Source organism: Pundamilia nyererei, unplaced genomic scaffold (assembly GCF_000239375.1).
Source record: "Pundamilia nyererei isolate P.nyererei 1_Seehausen unplaced genomic scaffold, PunNye1.0 scaffold00005, whole genome shotgun sequence".
Classification (NCBI taxonomy): domain Eukaryota; kingdom Metazoa; phylum Chordata; class Actinopteri; order Cichliformes; family Cichlidae; genus Pundamilia; species Pundamilia nyererei.
Window position 1 is genome coordinate 4,695,827 of NW_005187406.1, and position 20,019 is coordinate 4,715,845.

The window sequence follows — 20,019 nt, forward strand, 5'->3', positions numbered from 1 at the left end:
ACATACAAGTGGCCCTATACCACAACAAGTTACTTTAATCCACAAGGTTCAGTAAGCAAGCATACTAGTGACCAATCACAAAATGGAGAGCTATGGCCACACAATGATCACATCAAGGGTGGCTCAGCACCCCACAGTGTTATTGCCATCCCCTGGCCAACAACACTCACAAGTGATCCAACAAATGTAACCATATTCCCCACAACACTAAAGGTCACAGCACAAAACACTCACCTCATGAGGATGTCATTAGTATCCATCAACACTGACATATTAGATGCACACACGGTGTACATGCCATGCCAACTTAAAAACGGCCTACCTGCCTCAGCCACAAGACTATAATTAATGAATGGTCTCAAACCTCTTGCCAAGTTTGGTGCCACTGATTTACTATGTGCAACTCCCAGCCTAAAACGCTAAAAACAAAACTTGACCTATCTAGTCTTCAGTGGTGTACCGGGCTCAAGGCAACTTTAAACGCAAACTCGAGAGCAGGCAGCAGACCAGAGATATAGTCTCCTACCAAACTCTGAAGCGTACCCCCACCCAGGATAACCACCAAACACAATATACTAAAACAAGAAAGCAAAACAACAAACAAGTGCTTCGATGGAAGGGCAGCACAGCCACCCAGCTGAAACACACTTACTAAAGGGACGCTGCTCAATCACAGTGAACACCTTCACTCACCTACTTAAAAGCGATACAAAAAACAGATATTCAGTCTCCACAAAAATGTCCAAACAATCCCGGACGAGCCCCCACTTATGTTACGACCCGGCTCAAAAGCCGCAACATTAAAAGGAGACGAATACCAGAGTATAGGTGAGAAGAGGTATTATCTTAGAATGGAATACCAGGTTGGCTAAAATGGCTGGTGGCACCAAGGCAAAGACAAGTGAGCTCCCTGGAAGCTTGCCTCAGGTATGCTTTTATCCACACCTGACTAGGTGTGGCCAATTAGCACCAGCTGAAAACATTGAGGAGATTAGGGGCTGCAGAGGGACGTAACAATCATCATGAATTCATCTTTTTTTAAATGGCTCATAAATTTACAGAAATCTTTATTTTGTCCAAAAACATGAGCTGAATTTCTCCTGATTTTGAAAATGAATCTAACATTTTGTTCCCATTTAAATGACTTGGAAATAAGCTGCAAAAAAATATGTCTAAAAATAATGTTTTACTTCATTTCTTCTCCTGGCCAACTGTGCTGCACTGTTTGTCTGTAACTAAAACAGTTTGGAAAGCTGTAACTTTGCCAATTTTTTTTTCTGCCAAGCTGGAAGCAGCAGGTTTGCATTTTACCCTGAACAATATTGTTTGTTTATTGTATTCTTTTTCACTTTCTTGTACTGAATAGTGGGGGCGACCATGGCTCAGGGGGTTGGGAAGCGTATCTGTAACCGGAAGGTCGCTGGTTCGATCCCCAGGCTCGCTGTCCTGGTCGTTGTGTCCTTAGGCAAGACACCTTACCCTACCGCCTACTGGTGTTGGCCAGAGGGGCCGATGGCGCGATATGGCAGCCTCGCTTCTGTCAGTCTGCCCCAGGGCAGCTGTGGCTACAACTGTAGCTGCCTCCACCAGTGTGTGAATGCGAGAGTGAATGAATAGTGGCATTGTAAAGCGCTTTGGGTGCCTTGAAAAGCGCTATATAAATCCAATCCATTATTATTATTATAATAGCTCACACGTTTTGTTCACTTTGGTAAATTCATCTGTGTCATAATTTCTGAACCTGTTGCCATATTGGACGACATGTTCTGTCACTGGGAGCTCAACAGCAGTAAAACACAATTCATATTCTCCATAGAAATTCTGAACATGATCCATAATGCTAATATACCCATCCAAAGTATCGCAACGTAACACAACGTTCTGAAATGATAGAACGTGCTCTTGCAGAAACCTCAAGTATGTATGGAAGTTGTTCACTGTTGCATGTGCACAGAGTTAGGGCATTAAATACTGAAAAATCTTAATGGGATTCTTTTCATCAGTCAATATCAACATAAATTTGTATCAGATATATATCAAATCACTATGTCTCTCAAGCTTAAAGGTCATTTTTTTACTCTTAAGTGAAGATAAAAGGTGAATTTTGGCTCAAATATAATTATTTTTCTGTGAGACGTTCATATTACATTATTATTATAGCATAATACAACTGTATTTTAAATAAATAGCAAAGGTATTTATAATAAACCACTAAATTTGTCAGTAAGCTCCAATAAATGAATTAGATATAAAACATCTCTGGACGGTATTTGATTTTAAGGGAATAGTACTGTATTTTCTATATATTCATTATGTTTTCTTTGGGGGTTTTTCCCCAAATGTGCTTTTGTAGTTTGCAGTGCAGTAAAAACTAGTGTAAAGTGCAGGATTTTGTTACTTTTTATTTTTATTTATGCAGCTATTGTACATGTGTAACAGTAATTTCGACATTCATTTAAATCGTTAGTAAATACCAAGTGAAAAAAGTTTTGATCACAAACTTGTTTTGTTTTTCAAAACAATTTATACTTACTCATGAGCATTTTACATATTTTCAAATTGTTATGCTTTTAAATGATTCTAATCTATTAAATTTGAAGGACAGGTCAAAGGTCATTGTGACATATTTTACATGTTTATACAGTACTTTCAATATTTTGACAACACACTCGACACTTGTAAGAACCATAGAATTTAAGTTGGAATTCTTTTTATCAATATTTTACCGATACTTAACTATGTTGACCTTGATGTATATATGCCAAAAATTTGATTGTTAACATGGCCCTGCTCTACACCCTACATAGTTTTATGAGAGTTCACTTAAAACTTTTTGAATCTATAACGATGATGTGTATGTGTGGCTCTGCCTCAACCAAATTTCTTTGGCCCTTCTTTTCAAAAGAGCCCTGGCCTGTGTCTGCTGACATTATCACGTGTGCTGCTACCGCCTGTTCATCCTACACAAAAATTATCTTCATTGCTTTTATCAGCCAGGCCCAAGTAGTTCCTTTACTATTAAAAGTAAGTACAAAGTCTTGTCTTTTTTTCACTTTCCCTTATTTATTTTTTAATTCCAAATCAAATCTTTTTATAGTCATGACTCACCTCATAGCTAGTGGGCTTGGTTCAAGGCTTCAAACTGTTTATACAAAGATTTTCTGAAATGTCAGTGGAAATAAATAGGAAATTCACTTCCAGAATCAGAGCCATTAAAAAAGTGGGCGGTCACTGTCGAGCTCCATACGTAAAGCTTTTCTCTGTCAGGTTAACAGCGCCACATGTTTTTGACATTACTGAAAATCAACCCGTAGGGATTTATAAATATCATGATGCAACCCTAGACCAGTCTCTAGCCACATAACTAATCCTACTGACCCCATGACCACACTGCCCTGAAGGATGTTAAAACAGCAGATTTGCACTCAGTAACCTTGTAAGCCTGATCTTACATCGGTCTTGAAACCCACTTCAACAACCCCCTTTTCGCCTTCTCATATTTCTTCTTTTTCATTACTTTAACGCCTCATTTAAATAACAGCCGTATAGTCACTCCATGTGAGGGACCAACATTGGGGAATTTAATTATTTTGATGCAGTGACAGAGAGAGAGAGTCTCTTGCAGTAAAAAGCTGGAAGGACATCCTGAAAGAGTATAATCTTTTTAGTTTCTATACATGCACCCAGAGGAAATACCAGAACCTTCATAGTTAGGTAAGAACTTTTAAGGTGCTTCAGTCCTTCACTAAATTTAGAAATCAGTTATCGGTTATCAGATCTATTCTCTATCTATATATCATGTTTGCTATCAGCAACACATTCAAACATTTAAAAATGTACTTCCTAAATCTGTCACCCGTGTGTGTCCACGTCTACGTAACAGACAACACAAAAACCACATGCCACGCTTGTTGAGCATCCTGGGAGGTGCCGTCTACCTCTCAGCATGTCAGTGCTAATTCACATTACACACAACATAAATCTGGCGGCGGCATGGCAACACAACTAATCCTCATATGGACAAATGCCCAAACCTCTCCTAAAGTGACTTCAAGCTCATTTTCAACCTCCACGCAGCAAACACACAATTTCACTCCAGGACTTTTCAGAAGCACTGTGGGGTTTCTGGGTATCATAACACGCAAAGAAACCCCACTTGGTGTAATTACATAAATGTTCTTTAGCAACAAATCCCTCTCCATCAGGAGGCTTTGTAGATAACAAAAAAACAAACTGTGTTTCACACATGAATTACATCAATAAATATCTCAGCGTCATCCAAATGTGTGGGCAGTCAGGTGGAGTCTGACTGTGACTGCTGACAGCAGGAAGAGGGAGAAAGTTTCTTTGGATGAGGTACCACATTCAAATTCCTCAGACAGACTAAAGTCACCAATGTTTTCATTGGAAGTCACAAGTAACTGTGCAAACTGTCAAAGTAACCAACAAAGATCTTTTTCAGCTGATATACAATATAGTTACACTGATATGACAATGCATGACAAAAAATGAATATAAAGTACTATAATGCACAGAAAGTAAGGTGATGCATGTTGGAAATGTGCATTATCTATTAAATGAGTTATATTCAAAACTTATTACAAACTCTCTCAAAAAAGACTGGATGTTCTCAGCCGAGTTTTCATATAAAATGAATTTTATTAACCAAGTGGATCCAACATATTATCAGCAAATCAACTGGTCATAAACAAAGGATAAAGCTACATCAGTGTGTCTTAGGAATTCTGAGCTACATCTTCTGATGTTCCTGGTTTCGCAGTTGACTTACTCTGACTGTTATATTGTCATTTATGTAGCAGATTAATGTTATATGATAAGAAATTCCACACTTAAGTTGCCAGCTAAACAATCTACATGACAACTGAGTAGCTCCATTCACCAATTCAGCCATAAAATTAAACAAATGTCATGAAAACATGCTTTTCTTTTCTTTTTTTTTCTTTTTTTGACAAAATTATTGAGCATTCAGTCTCAAAGGATTAGAATGAGCTGCACACCTTTGTTCCTTTTGAATATGGTGCAACATCTTTGATGCTTCAATAAAACTGAACAGGGGGCTTGAAACTACAGCCTGCACCTGTGTCCGAAGCATCTTGGTCTGATGTGCACTGACTGCATTTAGAGAGTAGCAAAGATCTGCTAACTTACAAGCACAGAAAGAGTCAGTCTGCACAAATGAGCACAACTTGTCTGTGACACATCTCTTTGCAACAGGGGACTCTACTGTTTTGCTAACTGGTTGTATTCTGCTGATATTTTTAGATAAAAACAGGGTTGCTGAGTGCTTGTGTCACTTTCCAGTTAAATTGCACACCTGCAGTGACTATGTTGCTATTTGCTGAAGAATTTCATTTTCAAATCTATGTGATACTGACTAGGCTAAGTCTATAAGTAGCTAATGTTAATTTCTTCGTATGTTGACGGCAATGGATTTGTGATTTTCACCAATTTATCACAATTAATTACTGTATTATCACAGAGATGGCATATAATTGCCAGTTTTGATATTTAATATTTAGTTGATAGACTGCTTCCATCATACTGTCATTTTATTGCCATTTTCATGCACCAAAGACAATAACTCACTGCAAGTGGTCAGAGACTGGTCTACATCTTTGAAGCAACCACATCAAATGTAACAAGGTCACAGCATTTTTGCATACGGTGATAATCTTTTTTTCTCCAGTGTGATCATGTACATGTACACATCCCATGGACCTCACCTAATATAATATATCAATTAAGTGCAAGTCCCACTGGTGCACCCCACTTTCCACATAGAGAAAGTACGGACATAACTGTCTGTTTTACACTGGATACATTCATTTTATCCTGACGTATATTTGTTTGTATCACAACTCTTTAAAACTGCTGTTGATATGTTGTAAAAATCTGGAAAAATCCTGTGCCTCATGTGCAAACAGGCCTTATAGCTACAACATGAAAAATAATAATATCAAATACCATACTCAACTGACAAACTATATGACACTCTGCTGTTTTAATTGCTGTATACTCGGTGTCATTACAAATTCTCTTTTTCAGGGCTTTTGTGAAGAAGAGTAATGCTGGGCTAAATTCAAGGGGAAACAGCTTGACAATCTTCAAAGGCATTTGGGACCTGTTTAAGCCCATTTTACTTTCTGAAACACTTAATAAACAGGAACCACGAGTAATGGAACTCATTTCTCTTGTTTTTCCTAAAAATAGAGATTACTTTTCCGGGGGTATGTTTCTGGGCTGTTTCATTCTGTAGCTCTACAAAAGGCAATGCACTGCTTTTATCTTCCAGTCACGGGGACATTAAACACCTAAAGAATCCTGTCTTACACAATTGTTGTTTATCCAGTGTACGATGAGTTGACACTAGCTTTTACTTTTTGAGGGAAATGTAATACCACTCAGATTTTGTTCACTGGCAGCAATTTGTTCCACTGGAATAGTTGCTGTGACCTTTTTACACACCATCCAATGAATATTAATAATATATGAACAAACTCGACCATGATGAACTAATTAGACTGGCCTACTGTTCTGTTATATCAGCGAGGCATTGAATAGGAAAATGATTATTTAAATTGTTCCGGTTATTAACTTAGAGAAACTGATGACTCAGAGTAAATTGCAGGCCATTAATGTAATGTATCTGCATTTTCTAACATTTTGCATATGCCATAACCAAAATAAGAGGGACTTGTTAAAAGAAAAAAGTTTGTACCACCCAGCTTCCCAAAACGTAAGACAGTTGTGTTAAACACTCATAAATGTGATGCAATGATTTGCAACAACCATTTAAAGTCTATTTTTAATTGAAAATAATACAAAGAAAACATGTCAAATAACTACTGTGAATGTTATGCCATTCAGCCATCACCCATTGTGAACACTTTTCAGAGAGGTCAGGACAAGGTATTGGTTTACCACTGTGTTGCATCATCTCTTCTTTTACCAAGACTGTGTGAGCATTTGGTAAAAGCAAAGACCAGTTAACATCGAATGGGGTACTTAGTTCAAATTCCTGCTTCAGCTGTTCAACGGGGAACTGTATATTTTGTTCATTTTTTTCTGATATGTCTTAACAAACCAGCCAGTTTCAACTTAAACAATTTACCATGTTACAGTTGCTTCAGAATGAGGTTTGATAGTGTCTCGCTGAAATAAGCAAGGTTTTCCCACAAAGAGTCTTCATCTGGAGGGCAGTATGCGCAACTCCAACAGACAGCAATTTAATTCAATGTTATTTATATAGCAATAAATCACAACAGCAGTCACCTCGAGGCACTTTATACTGGTATAGGTAAAGACCCTACAATAACAAAGAAAAAACCCCAACCCCAACATGACCCCCTATGAGCAAGCAATTGTGGGAAGGAAAAACTCTGAAAGGGAAACTTTTTAACAGGATGAAACCTCCGGCAGAACAAGGCTCGGGGAGGGACAGCCATCGGTCCCAAATGGTTGGGGATGAAGGGAGGGAAACAGGACAAAAGATACAGTGTAGCAAAGGGCCAGAGATTAAAAATAACTAATGATTAAAGGTACAATCAGGTGCAATCAAGATGTTCCATAGCTTGGCTCCTAAACATCTTGCCTTTTTAATAAACTATAGTCACAAAGACAAAGTTCAGGTCTTTTCCTTGGTCCCAATTTTGAAAAACAAGATAGTGGCAATATCCAATCCCAATCCAGGAGATTGCAGGAATCCAAAGGTGAGAGGCATATGCCTAAACAAACTGGTGCTGTGTCAGTAGTGATCTAGATGCTGTACCAGTCTGTCGCGGTAAAGAGAGTGCTGAGCCTTGATGTGAAGCTGTCGATTTACAGATCAATCTTTGCTCCCAGCCAGAAGCTCGGTGTAGTGACCAAAAGAATGACTGTGGATACAAGCAACAGAAATAACATTCCTCCATAAGGTGTCTGGCCTACAACTTACAGCGAGGGTGACATACTCAGTTCAGCAGGGGCTAAGAACAGCGCCACGACTGCCCCACATTGAAAAGCCGGTTCAAATGGTTTGGGCATCTGATCGGGATGCCTCCAGGGCACCCGCTCAGTAAGTTGGTTCAGACATGTCCTACAAGCAGGAGGGCCCAGGGCCGACCCATGACACGCTGGAGAGATTATGCCTCTCAGCTGGCTTGGGAATGCCTCAGTGCCGCCCTGGAAGAGCTCGAGGAAGTGGCTCAGGAAAGGGAGGCATGGGAGTATATGCATAAGACTGCTCTCCCCATGACCCAGACCTTGATAAGTGGCAGAAAATGGAGAGATAGATGGGTTGCTGGCTTTAACATCAAAACAAGATTGCCTCCCCCCCACATTATAGTTTATATGTTTCAAACAAATGTAGGGTTTTAGCGATGTACTTATAAACAAAAGCATAATGCTGTAAGTTGCATTTTGCACAGTACTCGATTTGGGTTTGTGCACGTATATTTGTATGTGTTTGTGGGGCGGACGTTGAGTGGAAAGGGTTGCATGATTTTACACCAACAATGAGAGCTGAAAGATGCTGTTTTGAGACAGCATGATGTGATAGTCTACTGTCACAAAGTGTGTGTGCGTGCATGTTAGGACAGCAGATGTTAGGCATGGAAACAGGGTGGCATCTGAATCATGAGACACAAAAAGCATGACACATGCTCTTCAAACACCCACTGAGCCTCACACACAGACAGACGCACACAACTCAACATGGCTTTTCTGCAGGGCAATGTATTTTCTATTTAAAAATGAGTACACAACGTGTTTTTGTGTTGTGATATTGGAAGAAAAAATATCACAAAGATTATGTGTTATTAGAGAGTGGAGTAACTGCAGTGGTGATGACTAGCTGCTTTCATCTCATCAATTCTTAACCATGTCATTCAGCATCAGTATTAGCAATTTACAATTAATTATATACATTCCACTCTCTCAGCTTATGGAGGGTTCACGAGTCACCTCAAGATGTGTAACTGCCATAGCATTTGTTTTATTAGGGCCTCTTCAGCAAAGGACAGAAAGAACTGAGTTTTTGGGTATAAAACTTTCACTGCAAATTAAAATGTTCTGAGCTTAACGTCAGCACATTCATCTGGATGTCAAACTGTTTCAGTAATTTATTACAAAAGAGGGATTTTAACATCTGACAGCAGTAACAAAATTATATTTTTCCTGCGTGCTTTTTGAAAGATGACAAGAAAAATGTGCTTAGCTTTTAAATCGATTTTTTTTTTTAAAGAGACGCAAAGCTTTTTGAATCACGAGGCTCAAATCAGAATCAATTTTCAGTTCCAGGCCAATATTCATTTCAGTTAATAGAAAATGGGGTTACATTTTACAAAAACGCGAAGTGCTACACTGCACCGTTAATAATGTTTGTGTCTCCTGCAGTGGAAAAAAGGCTCTGCAAAAACACTTCTTCTAGTTAGATGCACTGATTTGCCAGAACCCAATACAACAGCAGCTAATGTGAAATAAAAGGATGAGTTTAGTTTTTCCCACAGTATTTTCAATATAGTCACACTGCAGTATAGAGATAACCCAACTGCAGGTCGGAATAATAAAATTGGAGCATTTATGGGTTCCTGGCAAAAATGACAAGTGTAAAAAAAATACTAAATCTAAAGGGGCACAAGTGCATCCCAGCAAATACGGCTGAAACTCCAGCATCATCTCACCAACAGATGTCAAGAAAAGACAACAGTGTTCAGCATCAAAATGTTTGCTGGGATAAACACTGGATCATTGGAGCATATCAACGAATGTCTCGAGGTTTGATGGATGAACATAATCAAGGAAAGTAAGACTAACACAAGAGAGAAATGTACATTTCAAAGTAAAACAGGAAGTAACCAAAAGACAAATGCTAAACACCGAGACAAGAAAAGAAAATACTACAGAGAAAAGAAAACACAGGAGGGCAAAGGAACTGACATTGAAACAAGACAGAGAGGGAAACCGTCAGGGTGCTAAAGACACAACATGAACTCAAGAAGACTGTAGCATCTAGCAAGAGTCAGCCTTACTAGCATCCATGGTAGCATGTTTAATACCAAAGTAGAAGCTTGCACAAGCCATTTAAGTTGATAAAAGGTCAGTGAAAACTTTTAAAGACAGATAACAATTCATTTCCACTGAACTGCCATCACTTAATGCTGTGACATTCCCTCCCACTGTATCTGCTTCCCTACTTTAAAATGGATTGACCTTACTTCCCTCTCTGCACAGCCAAAAAGCAATCCAAGCCTTGTCTTCTTTGAAAATCATAAGAGAAGAGTCCCATCCTGCCTTCCATCTCCACTCATTTTGCTTTTCTAAATGGCTGAAGAGTTTAATTTGTTCTGATAAAAGCCAAATGCAGCTCTAAACCTCACACGTGGCAAAATCCGAAGATGTGGAAAAAAAATACTTTCTTGCTCCATCCGTTCATCTTATAATACAAACAGGGATAAAAACTTTTATATTTCTTGTGTAAGTTGTTGACTGCAAAGTCTAATGTATTCATTTGAACCAAACAGATAGCTACAGTGCCTCAAATCTAAGCTAAGTGTGGCACATCCAGAATAAAATTGTGTTTCTTATCAAAACTATATTATTAAAAAATGTGAATTATGCAAAGAAAAATAAGAGGACTGGATAGATTGTAACACTATCTCACCAATAAGCCAAAAGTTACGCTGTGAAAAACATATTTTAAAAAGATTTCAGTTCCCATAATTGCAAAGAAGTTCAGCAAATGTTTGAAGCAGCCCTCGGCTCTTTTCTCCTTATGAGCCATTTCATTAGAATGTATAAGAGCAACAGCTAAGCCCGCGAAGTAATTGAAAAGCTGTTAAGACCAAAATGAAGATAAAGGAGGTGGGGGCAGAGATTGGATCTATCTTTCTCAAAGAAGCGTGGACAATCTCTCATCATTTGGCATTCATCTTATCAGCTCACTCATCTGAGCTCGTAATTAACAACAAGCTCTGAACCAGTTGGAGGGATTGCAATTAAGGTCCCAGTCTTATTCAAAAAAAGAAAGAAACAGAGATTCCACAAGTATGTGTCGGCTATTTGCAATGCTTGACTCAAATTTATCATTTCACCTTGTTTGGGGTGAAATAGTATCAGACCACACTGATGACAGATGAGTTGTTGTTCGTTACGTAACCGCAGTGGCTAGTTTGCATGCATTAGTCAACTATTACTGCGCACAAGATCAAATGTTAGAATGACTTTATGAATAGATCATAAAGTCATCTGTCTCCCAGCCTCACATCCATCTGTCTCATGCCTGTTTGTCCACTACATATTCCTCACATCTCACTGCTCTCCCTGAAAATTAACGCTTCCCTTTTTTCCACTCTTTACATGTAGGATGGCTGCTCTCTCTCTCTATGGTGGCAAAATAAAGGACACCAAATAGTAACCAGTTGTCATGGCAGATGAATCTGAATTCGAATGTAAATCTTATATACAGTTCTTATATACAGTTTTCCATGACATCTTCCTGCGTGTTTCACAATAAAAGCCTAAAAAAATAAAAAGAAGGCTCCCTGTCTACTGAAATGGTATATGTGCTTTTAATTTTTAATGTGGAGTAATGAGGTAACTTTTGCAGAGGAGGAGCAGACGGACTACAATTCAAACAAAGATATTTAAAAGAAAAGAAGAGACCAAACACTATGAGATGAAACACAGCATTCATGTAAATCAAAGAAAAATAGAAACGTTGTTACTAGTTTTGGTTAACTTTGGTTTTGTTCGATTTTAAAAAAGAATAAAAGATCTTTTGCAGCCAGTACTACAGCTCTTTTGGCTCACATCCATCTGATCCTGCACTTTACCTCACACTTTCAAGCTGGAGCACTTAATTAAAAAGTTCATCGGTGCACAGCGTTAAAAAGAACAAGCTGGAGCTGCAGTGATTTTCAAAGCATCGGTGGTGTGTCTACACAGACACCATTAGTAACAGCGTATAATCATTACTTTTTGTGCAAGAAGGAATTTGTGGAAACAAACAGTGAGGTTCTAATTTATTTAAAGTTCCACTCATCAATATATAACAACTGTGTAATATGACTAGGTGCGCGTAATAGAGCCATTTAATTAAATTGCAAAATAAATGTATAAAATTATTCACTGTAGCCAGTTACTAATCAAAACATAAGTGATTAGACAGAAGTTGCAGTTGAACAATATAGTTACTAAATAAAGCATACTAATATGACATTACATAACTGACTGAAAATCACTGGTCTAAAAATAACAGTTTATGGCATAAACAATACCATAAATACCATAAACTCGTCTCCACAGTTCCCAGACATTTAGGGAGTGTAGTTAAAAGAAGTAGGGAAGCTACACATTAGCAAAAATGGGACTATCCAATTTTTTTAAGATGTGGTGATGGCATCAAATTCAAAAGGAGCTAATATTTTTATTTAAAAAGTACATTGTGGCAGTGCAGAGGGGAGTAGGCTCAGCCAGATGGCTCCCCGGCCTCAGTCGGGCGATGGGGGTATGTGGCAGGGCATGGTCTGTGGTGTGGCTGCCAGAGAGGCGGATGCACCTGGTTGACATGAGCTATCACGCCTCACCCGCTTAAGTAGACTGAAATATGTCCTGATGTTGTTGTTAGTGTGTGTTACTGCGAGCTGAAAAGCTGCAGCCGATTGTAAAACGGCAACCGTGATCATAAAGATGCTGAAAAGCGTGAAACCGGGGCTGCCATGGAGTTATTACACGTCTTTAGATTAAATATTTTGTGTGTTTTTATGATCTATTGTGAATAAAATATGTCTTTACAAGATGCTTAAATCATTACATTCTTTATATATATATATATATATATATATATTTCACACAGCATCCCAACTTTTTGGAATTGGGGTTGTTTGGATATATAGGTTGTCTGTAGGTTATAGTTCTCAATAATAATATGAAAATGAACATTAACTAATGGTGAAAAGTTACAGAAACATTACTTTATCACTGTAGGAGGATATTCTTTGCCTCTCTGAAAGGACTGTACCTGTCCCCTCTGTCTCTGTGCTGGGGTCTGGATGTGTCTGAGGGATTTTCCTTTTACTTTGTTTGTCATTTGCTGATTGGAGTAGCCTTTTTTCCACAGTTTTTCATGTGTTTGTGTAAACTGGTGTGCGGCCACAGTAGCAAATAGCCTTTCTCCACACATCTCAGTTTGCAGTGTTTTCATTTAGAGCTGTAAAATATCTCCACATGACGTTCCTCTTTCTCTCTGCCATCACTCTCTCTCACTGCAGCCTACATGTGTCTGCTCAGTGCGGCTGCTTCACGTGAAGCACGGGAGGAGGAGGAGCAAAGTATGCCAACATGTGACCACCAGCCATGTGACATCAACTTCTCAACCATTTTCAGATGTATAACAATCATGGTGACAATATAAGAGCAAGTGAATAAGGGCCAAGCCACACAGGCCCAGAGGCCATAATGAAACTGTCAGCCTCCAAGTAGACACACCTCTGGTATCAAAATCCTACATCACCTTGTTCTAAAGTTATCGCATTCACAAGATTTTCAGAAAACCTGACTTTTGACCTTGAGGTTGAGGTCACCGGGATTCGAATTTCATGTGATGAGTGAGAGCTTTGACTGAGTGCCGCCTCCAGGAACCACTGCCAACCAGTCATTTACCTAGCAACCACTGGTTAGATGACGTCCAATATGGCAGACAGCTTTAGACAAAGTGTGCATGACATCACGTGAGAAACCTCAATACAAGGAGTGACGTCTATTTTCTCAGTACTAAATGTAAAGAGAAGAAACTGAAACCAAAGTATCAATCTCATCATGCTATTATAAATCTGATACCAACACCAACACTGCTAATGATAGTATCGATCCACTCATCCCAACAAGGCCGGCTGATATATGTGATCTATATCTATAAACTGCTCGTACTGCAGGGATTTAAACATCGTAATTGAATGAGTGACACAGTGCTGTTAAGGGGATGCATTTTCAGTTGTAGGGTGATACCTGCAGGGGAACACTTCTCTCAGATTTTTAATGAAACAACATGGCAGCTGGATGTGTCAGAGTTTCCCTCTATGAGGAGGAAACTTGCCTTGCTGCAGTGGAACGTTTAAAAGCCAATCACCTCATAGCAATGTATGTGTGAGTATGTGGTTCAGCTCAAATGAAACCTTACTCACCCCAGCTGCAAAGCCTAAACTTCCATCCAAGATGCGCTTCTGAAAAGGGCAGACAAGAAGAGAGATTGTGAGTGAGGCAGGGAAATCGATATCGTAGTAACTCTGACAGTGGAAGAGCCAGCAGTTCAGTGCATTCCTCACCATCGACTTAACTCGGCAAAATGGGCATGTGTTACCGGAGTCAGAAATGGTAAAAATACATCAAACAGTGTGCAGGTTTTGCACAGTGTTTTCATGCCTTCTGATTCATTTCTCTGCGATTTAGCTGAATAAATTTACGGTTTATCATATCACTTAAAGGTTGCAGAAACAAATATTGACATCACTAGCTGCTAAAGTGTTCTGGATTTTCTCACTGTGTGTCCACATAGACTTAAATTCTATATGTGGTTAGGTGTCGGGTGATGGTGAACACACCAACACATAAATAAATTATTCAACTGTGTGTATCCATTCCACACCTACAAATACTTTTGTCACAAAAAGTCCAGCTGTGCTGTAATTGAATGCAGCTGATATCCAAGCAGAACACACATGTATGAGACTGTGTGTTAGAAAAGACTGATATCGGGTTTTTAAGACCAATACACATGCAGATATTTGGTGATTTAAAAATGTGATCTTGGAATATATCCACCAACATTTTTTTTTTTGACATACAAAACATAAACAGATTCTCCTAAAATGTGTTACCTGTGGTTATTTATTTACTCACTTGTGCTCTGCCTGACTTTACTTAGATCAGCTGTTTTTTTTTAAATTGTGCAATTCCAAATATGTGTGCTGTCAACAGGGAAGTAGCAGAGTGGCTTTTCCTCTCTCTGATGGACAAACTATTCAACATCGATACTCATTTAATGGGTTAAGACTGCTTCCTCCATCTGGTCTTAATTTTTTTTATTTCTTTTGACGACCACTATAAATGCTGGCACTGATAGCTCAGCAAACAGCGAATATCTGCCGCTAATAAATTAAAAATTGACCTAGCTGCAATGCATTCATTTTAAACTCTTAACATTATTGAATTTTCCACCATAAATTACTACACGTGGATGAGAGAGTGGCGTGCTGAGTTAAAATCCAGCATGGACGCCAACCACAGACACACATATCTGCTGATTAGCGCTAATCAACACTGAATAAGATAATTAAGTGAAAATGTTATAAAAGACACCAACAGCACAAGCATAGATGAGACAGCAGTGACTCATATTTAGCTGAGGTGATTGCTGCCTATCAGAAACACTGCAAACGTTAAGCCTGACTAGTAGCAAAACTTCACATGTCCATAACTTAAGAACTACAGAAGTATAGAACCTTTTGTTAAAGAAAAATTTGAAGTGCAGGCTTTGAAATGTACTGAAAGTATAAAAATAAAAAGTCACTTTTAAGGTTATTTCTACCAGCTAGTTTATCATTTTAAATTTGAATTCTAATGAATTCACTCGACTTGATCTGTTATGTAGAACAGAAGCAAGAAAGAAAAACAGAAGGAACCTAAAAACTAGCTGTATTCAAAAACGCAGATTGTTACGGTGGCCCTGAGAGATCAAACAGACTGAAAATATCCGCAAATAGAAAAATGCTGCAGAATCACATAAAACACAAGGACATTAAATGAAATACAATGAAAATAGGAACAAATATGTCTGTTCTGTCACATTATTGTATCCCCAGAAACACTTCTGCTTTTTTTAGCTTTTGTAGTGTTTGGGGGTTTTTTAATGTTGCTTTTTAGTTGTGTTGCTTTTGAATGCTCTTTAGTTGGACATTTCAACATGGGAGTCTATGGTGATTTACCCACTTGTAGAGCCAGTCTCAAGTGGCCCTGGTAGGAACTCTTTGTTTTTGTAGGAGCTGCCAGCAAACAGAGAAAACATGAGACATGGAAGGGCCCTGTCTAGCTGGCTTGCAGCAACCAAACTTTCAAAATAAGAGAAAAGTAGTAGATTCATTTGAGATAGCACCGTTCTTTCAGATTAAAAAATATATATAAAAATTATAAATTCTAAAATTTGTCACCAAATGTAGGCAACTGTAAATTGACCAGGTCACACTAAGTTCATGAGTGGAAAACTCTAGCTCACCAAATAATTTGCTAGTATTTCTTTAGAAGAGCGATTCCTGGAGCTCAGAGTGACACTCATTACCTGTCGGCTGGAGAAGATGAACACCAGAGCAGCTCCGGCAGCAGTCAGACCCCATGTGAACAGAGTCCCCAGCAGGGCCTGGGTCACAGGGCTGTAGCCTTCTAGCATAGTGACAGACCTAAACAAACAACACGGCCACACTAAAAGTTAGCCCGTGGCACATCGACATTATATTCAAAAAGATAGGCGACAGAAAGACTGCAGAAAGACTTTGAAAACTAGAGTAAAACAAAAAAAAGGTTGCTTTCAGGTAATCCTACAAGGCTACAAGACTCCTCTTAAATCAACACACATGCTAATGCACAGCCCTCGTGTGACTGACTCACGCCTCACACCTTGTTTTTTCAGCACACAGTGGAACAAAAAGATGTTTCAAATCCTGTTTGCTTTGCATTTTAACATCCTGGATTTCTTTTTTCTATTGCTGCACTATGATTATTATCACTGCCGTCCTAGGGTTTCAATCATCAACACACCAAATGATTTTCATGTTAATATACAATATTCACTTTTTAAATTCCAGTGAAATCAGTTAGTAGTAGTTGTTAGTAAAACTTTTATTTAAATATGAGTGCCTATAAGCTCTGTCTGATAATAAGCCTGTTAACTTTTGGTAAGCCCAATATCTGCCTGAAAAGTTCAGCCCCTTGTGGTCAATTCAACTTATTCAATTCAATTTAGTTTTATCTTCTCAAGGCACTTTGCTCTGTCTCTACCTTCCAATACAATTTAAACCACATTATCCAATGTGCAGTCAGGGCCCACCACATTTGGGGACCCATCCAAGGCACAGATGAAAAAGAGATCTCTTAAACTTTCAGATCATCAAGACATGTATATATATATTTATCATAACAAAATAATATAAAGTGTAGAATGCAGTCCTCCTTTTTGTTACCTGCTCCTTTCTCACCTCCACTGCTAAAGAAATTAGTCTACAGCTAACTGCTGTATTTGCACTACTTCCAAAATGAATGAAACAAGTAGAAGGGGAAATATCAAACAACAGAGGGTAAAAAAAGAAAAAAAAAAACAGGCATATGCAACCTTTATGGAAACTGCCTATTTTGTTCTTTTTTCTTCTTCTTTTTTTCTTCAAGCAATTCAAGATGAAGACACTGCAGTTCACTTTAAAGTTGTTAAGACAACATTCAGCAAAATGACAAGCCAGATAATTTGGGTGTACACAGGTGGAGCCGTGTGTGCATGTGTATGTGAAAGGACACACAATGAAATTATATAATACACATTATCCTTTTAAAAAAAGCTTAATTTTTTTAAATTGTTCTTCATTTTCCATTTTATATAAGACACGTTTTACATCGTGGGCCACATATAGCCCACTTTAGATGTAAGTGGACCACACAATTTAAACTCTTGCAAATAGGTTTAAGCACACATTTAATCAAACGTTTAATACCTGAGATATTTTAATATTATATGTCATTTCAACAATAAAAAAAAATGTTGCTTTGAGCTTAAATTCAGGTCACTTTAAGGTCTTCAAGGTCATTTTAAATCTCAATTTCAAATTGTAAAGTTAGATTGTTATTGATCCTTTTTAGCTTAAAGTGTATATTTATTTCTTACTCTTCCTATATTTATTGTTGGGGGTTTTTGCATTGAATGGACCTGGAGCCTCGTCATCTCGTCTCTCTATATACTGTACTGTATATAGCAGAGATGACAATAAAGTTTACTTTGACTTTGAACTTTTAATGAATATTTGAATTAGATAAAAAGTTCTTACTTCACTGCACAGACTGTCCTGTGATTATAAAACTTTATTTTTTTGTAATTGAATGTCTTTTTGTGTTTTGTTTTATTTTGCTTTGCTCCTTTTTAAGGTGAACCCACTACAGAAATCGTAAATTTCTATAGTAGATCGTGAAAAAACAGGAACTTTCTGTTATTCAATTGTTTACCTATTAGTTGTTTACGTTGGTGTAGTGTGAATAGTCATGGAGGAGGTCTTTATCATTAGAAAAAGCTGTACAGCTAAAAGTCAAACACATATGCCCTCCATTATATTTTCCAAACCCATCCAGTGGGTAGATTGGAGTCTTTGGTGGGCTGATTCTGGCCCCTGGACCTTATTTTTGACACCCATGAGTTAATGAAAAGAATGATTGGGATGGCTACTTTAAAAATTTTCCCCAGAAAGGTATGATGCTGTCTATAAAAACTATTCTCTGTGTTATACACGTTGCTTTTTGTCATATCTAACTATTGAAGAAAGGATGAAAGAAAAAAGCCTGATCATGAAAACATGTCGGCTAGAGCTCCTAAACATTTGTGCCCAGGTCTCTGTAACTGGCAGGTGTGCCAACAATACTGTCAGACTATGTGAGACTGCAGCAGTAAAACCCTGGTAGTGTTACAATGAACAAGAGAGGAGCACATAGGAAAAATATTCGCCTCGTACGCGTGGACTCATTTTGGAGCGTAAAGTTAAACGTATTCCTTTCGTGTGCGTATACAATCAGCTTTAAATGACAGCTGACTCTTGTCAACAGCTGTTAACTATTTTTTTTTTTCATTTTCTCGTCTTTTCCTTTGCCTTTGCTCTGTTCTGCGATATATCCGGTCTTCGTGGAGACCTTCTGGCGCATCGAGTTTTAAATACCAATACACGTGAGGAGCACAAAGTGCAGATTACAGAAAACAGAGGTAAATGAAAGCAAGCCGGCTCTCTTAAAATATTCGCTTTGTTTTTAAAAATATCAGTGTCATATTTCCAAAACACGCTGTTTCTGGTATTGTGAAGCGAAAGTAATGAATTCGGCACAGTTCAATTTTATCATAAATCTATTGTATCGCTAATTTCTTTACAAGTCTTTCAGGTTTACTCACTTCTTTCCAGCAGCACTCCGAGTGCTCTGTATTTACTTCCTACTTCCTAGTACACGTGTCTATGACTCTATTAGCCCCGCCTCTGCTCGCAGGCTATTGGCCATCAACTTTAACAGTAGTAATCGAAGACAGCGTTCATTATCATCAATATTATTATTATTTTTTATTATGATTTTTTTTTGTTATTATTAGTAGTAGTATTACGTATTTATTTATTAATTTATTTAAAATTTAAGCCAACTTTATTTATAAACCACTGACTTAAGTGCTGAAAATACGAATATAAATATTTCAGGAGAATATTTTAAATTTAACCTTCTGTGCATTTTTTTTGTTTGTAATTGACTGATTCAAACTATCCGCTTTTTTGTAGGTCATATAGGCAAGGAGTTTTCTCACACTGGTGGGATAGACACTCGCTCTTTTGGCCCCCTTTTGTTTTCAGAACTGCCTTGTGTGTGCCTGGCATACACTGAAGTTGGATTCCTCTGAGATTTTGCTGAGAACTCATTCCACCACATCATGAAGACGCTCTCTATTGGAGGGTTTTTTTAGTGCAATGAACTCACTTTCGTATGTGTTAAAGAAAACACACTGAGATGATTTGAGCTTTGCAACATTATGCAGCTGGAAGCAACCATTCAAAGATGGCAATAATAGGTAGGCTGTGGCATTTAGGTTTGTGCTAAAAAGCCCCGAATGTGCCATAAAATACCTCGATAGTACAGGGTGGGCCATTTATATGGATACACCGTAATAACATGGGAATGGTTGGTGATATTAAAGTCCTGTTTGTGGCACATTAGTATATGTGAGGGGGCAAACTCCTCAAGATG

General features: G+C 38.1%; 1 protein-coding gene across 2 annotated transcripts in view; it reads right to left on the reverse strand.

Annotated features, from left to right (window-relative positions):
• The window catches only part of slc39a11 (solute carrier family 39, member 11), a 174,776-nt gene extending 155,537 nt beyond the window's left edge, over window positions 1-19,239 (reverse strand). For both annotated transcript variants that reach the window (XM_005721849.1, XM_005721848.1), the window contains exons 1-3: window positions 19,184-19,239; window positions 16,331-16,448; window positions 14,181-14,219 (exon numbers count right to left, since the gene is read on the reverse strand). In XM_005721849.1, coding sequence (XP_005721906.1) covers window positions 14,181-14,219; window positions 16,331-16,438 — 147 coding nt within the window. In that variant the 5' untranslated portion in view covers window positions 16,439-16,448; window positions 19,184-19,239. The remainder of the gene's footprint in view (window positions 1-14,180; window positions 14,220-16,330; window positions 16,449-19,183) is intronic.
• Window positions 19,240-20,019: the final 780 nt, after the last annotated feature.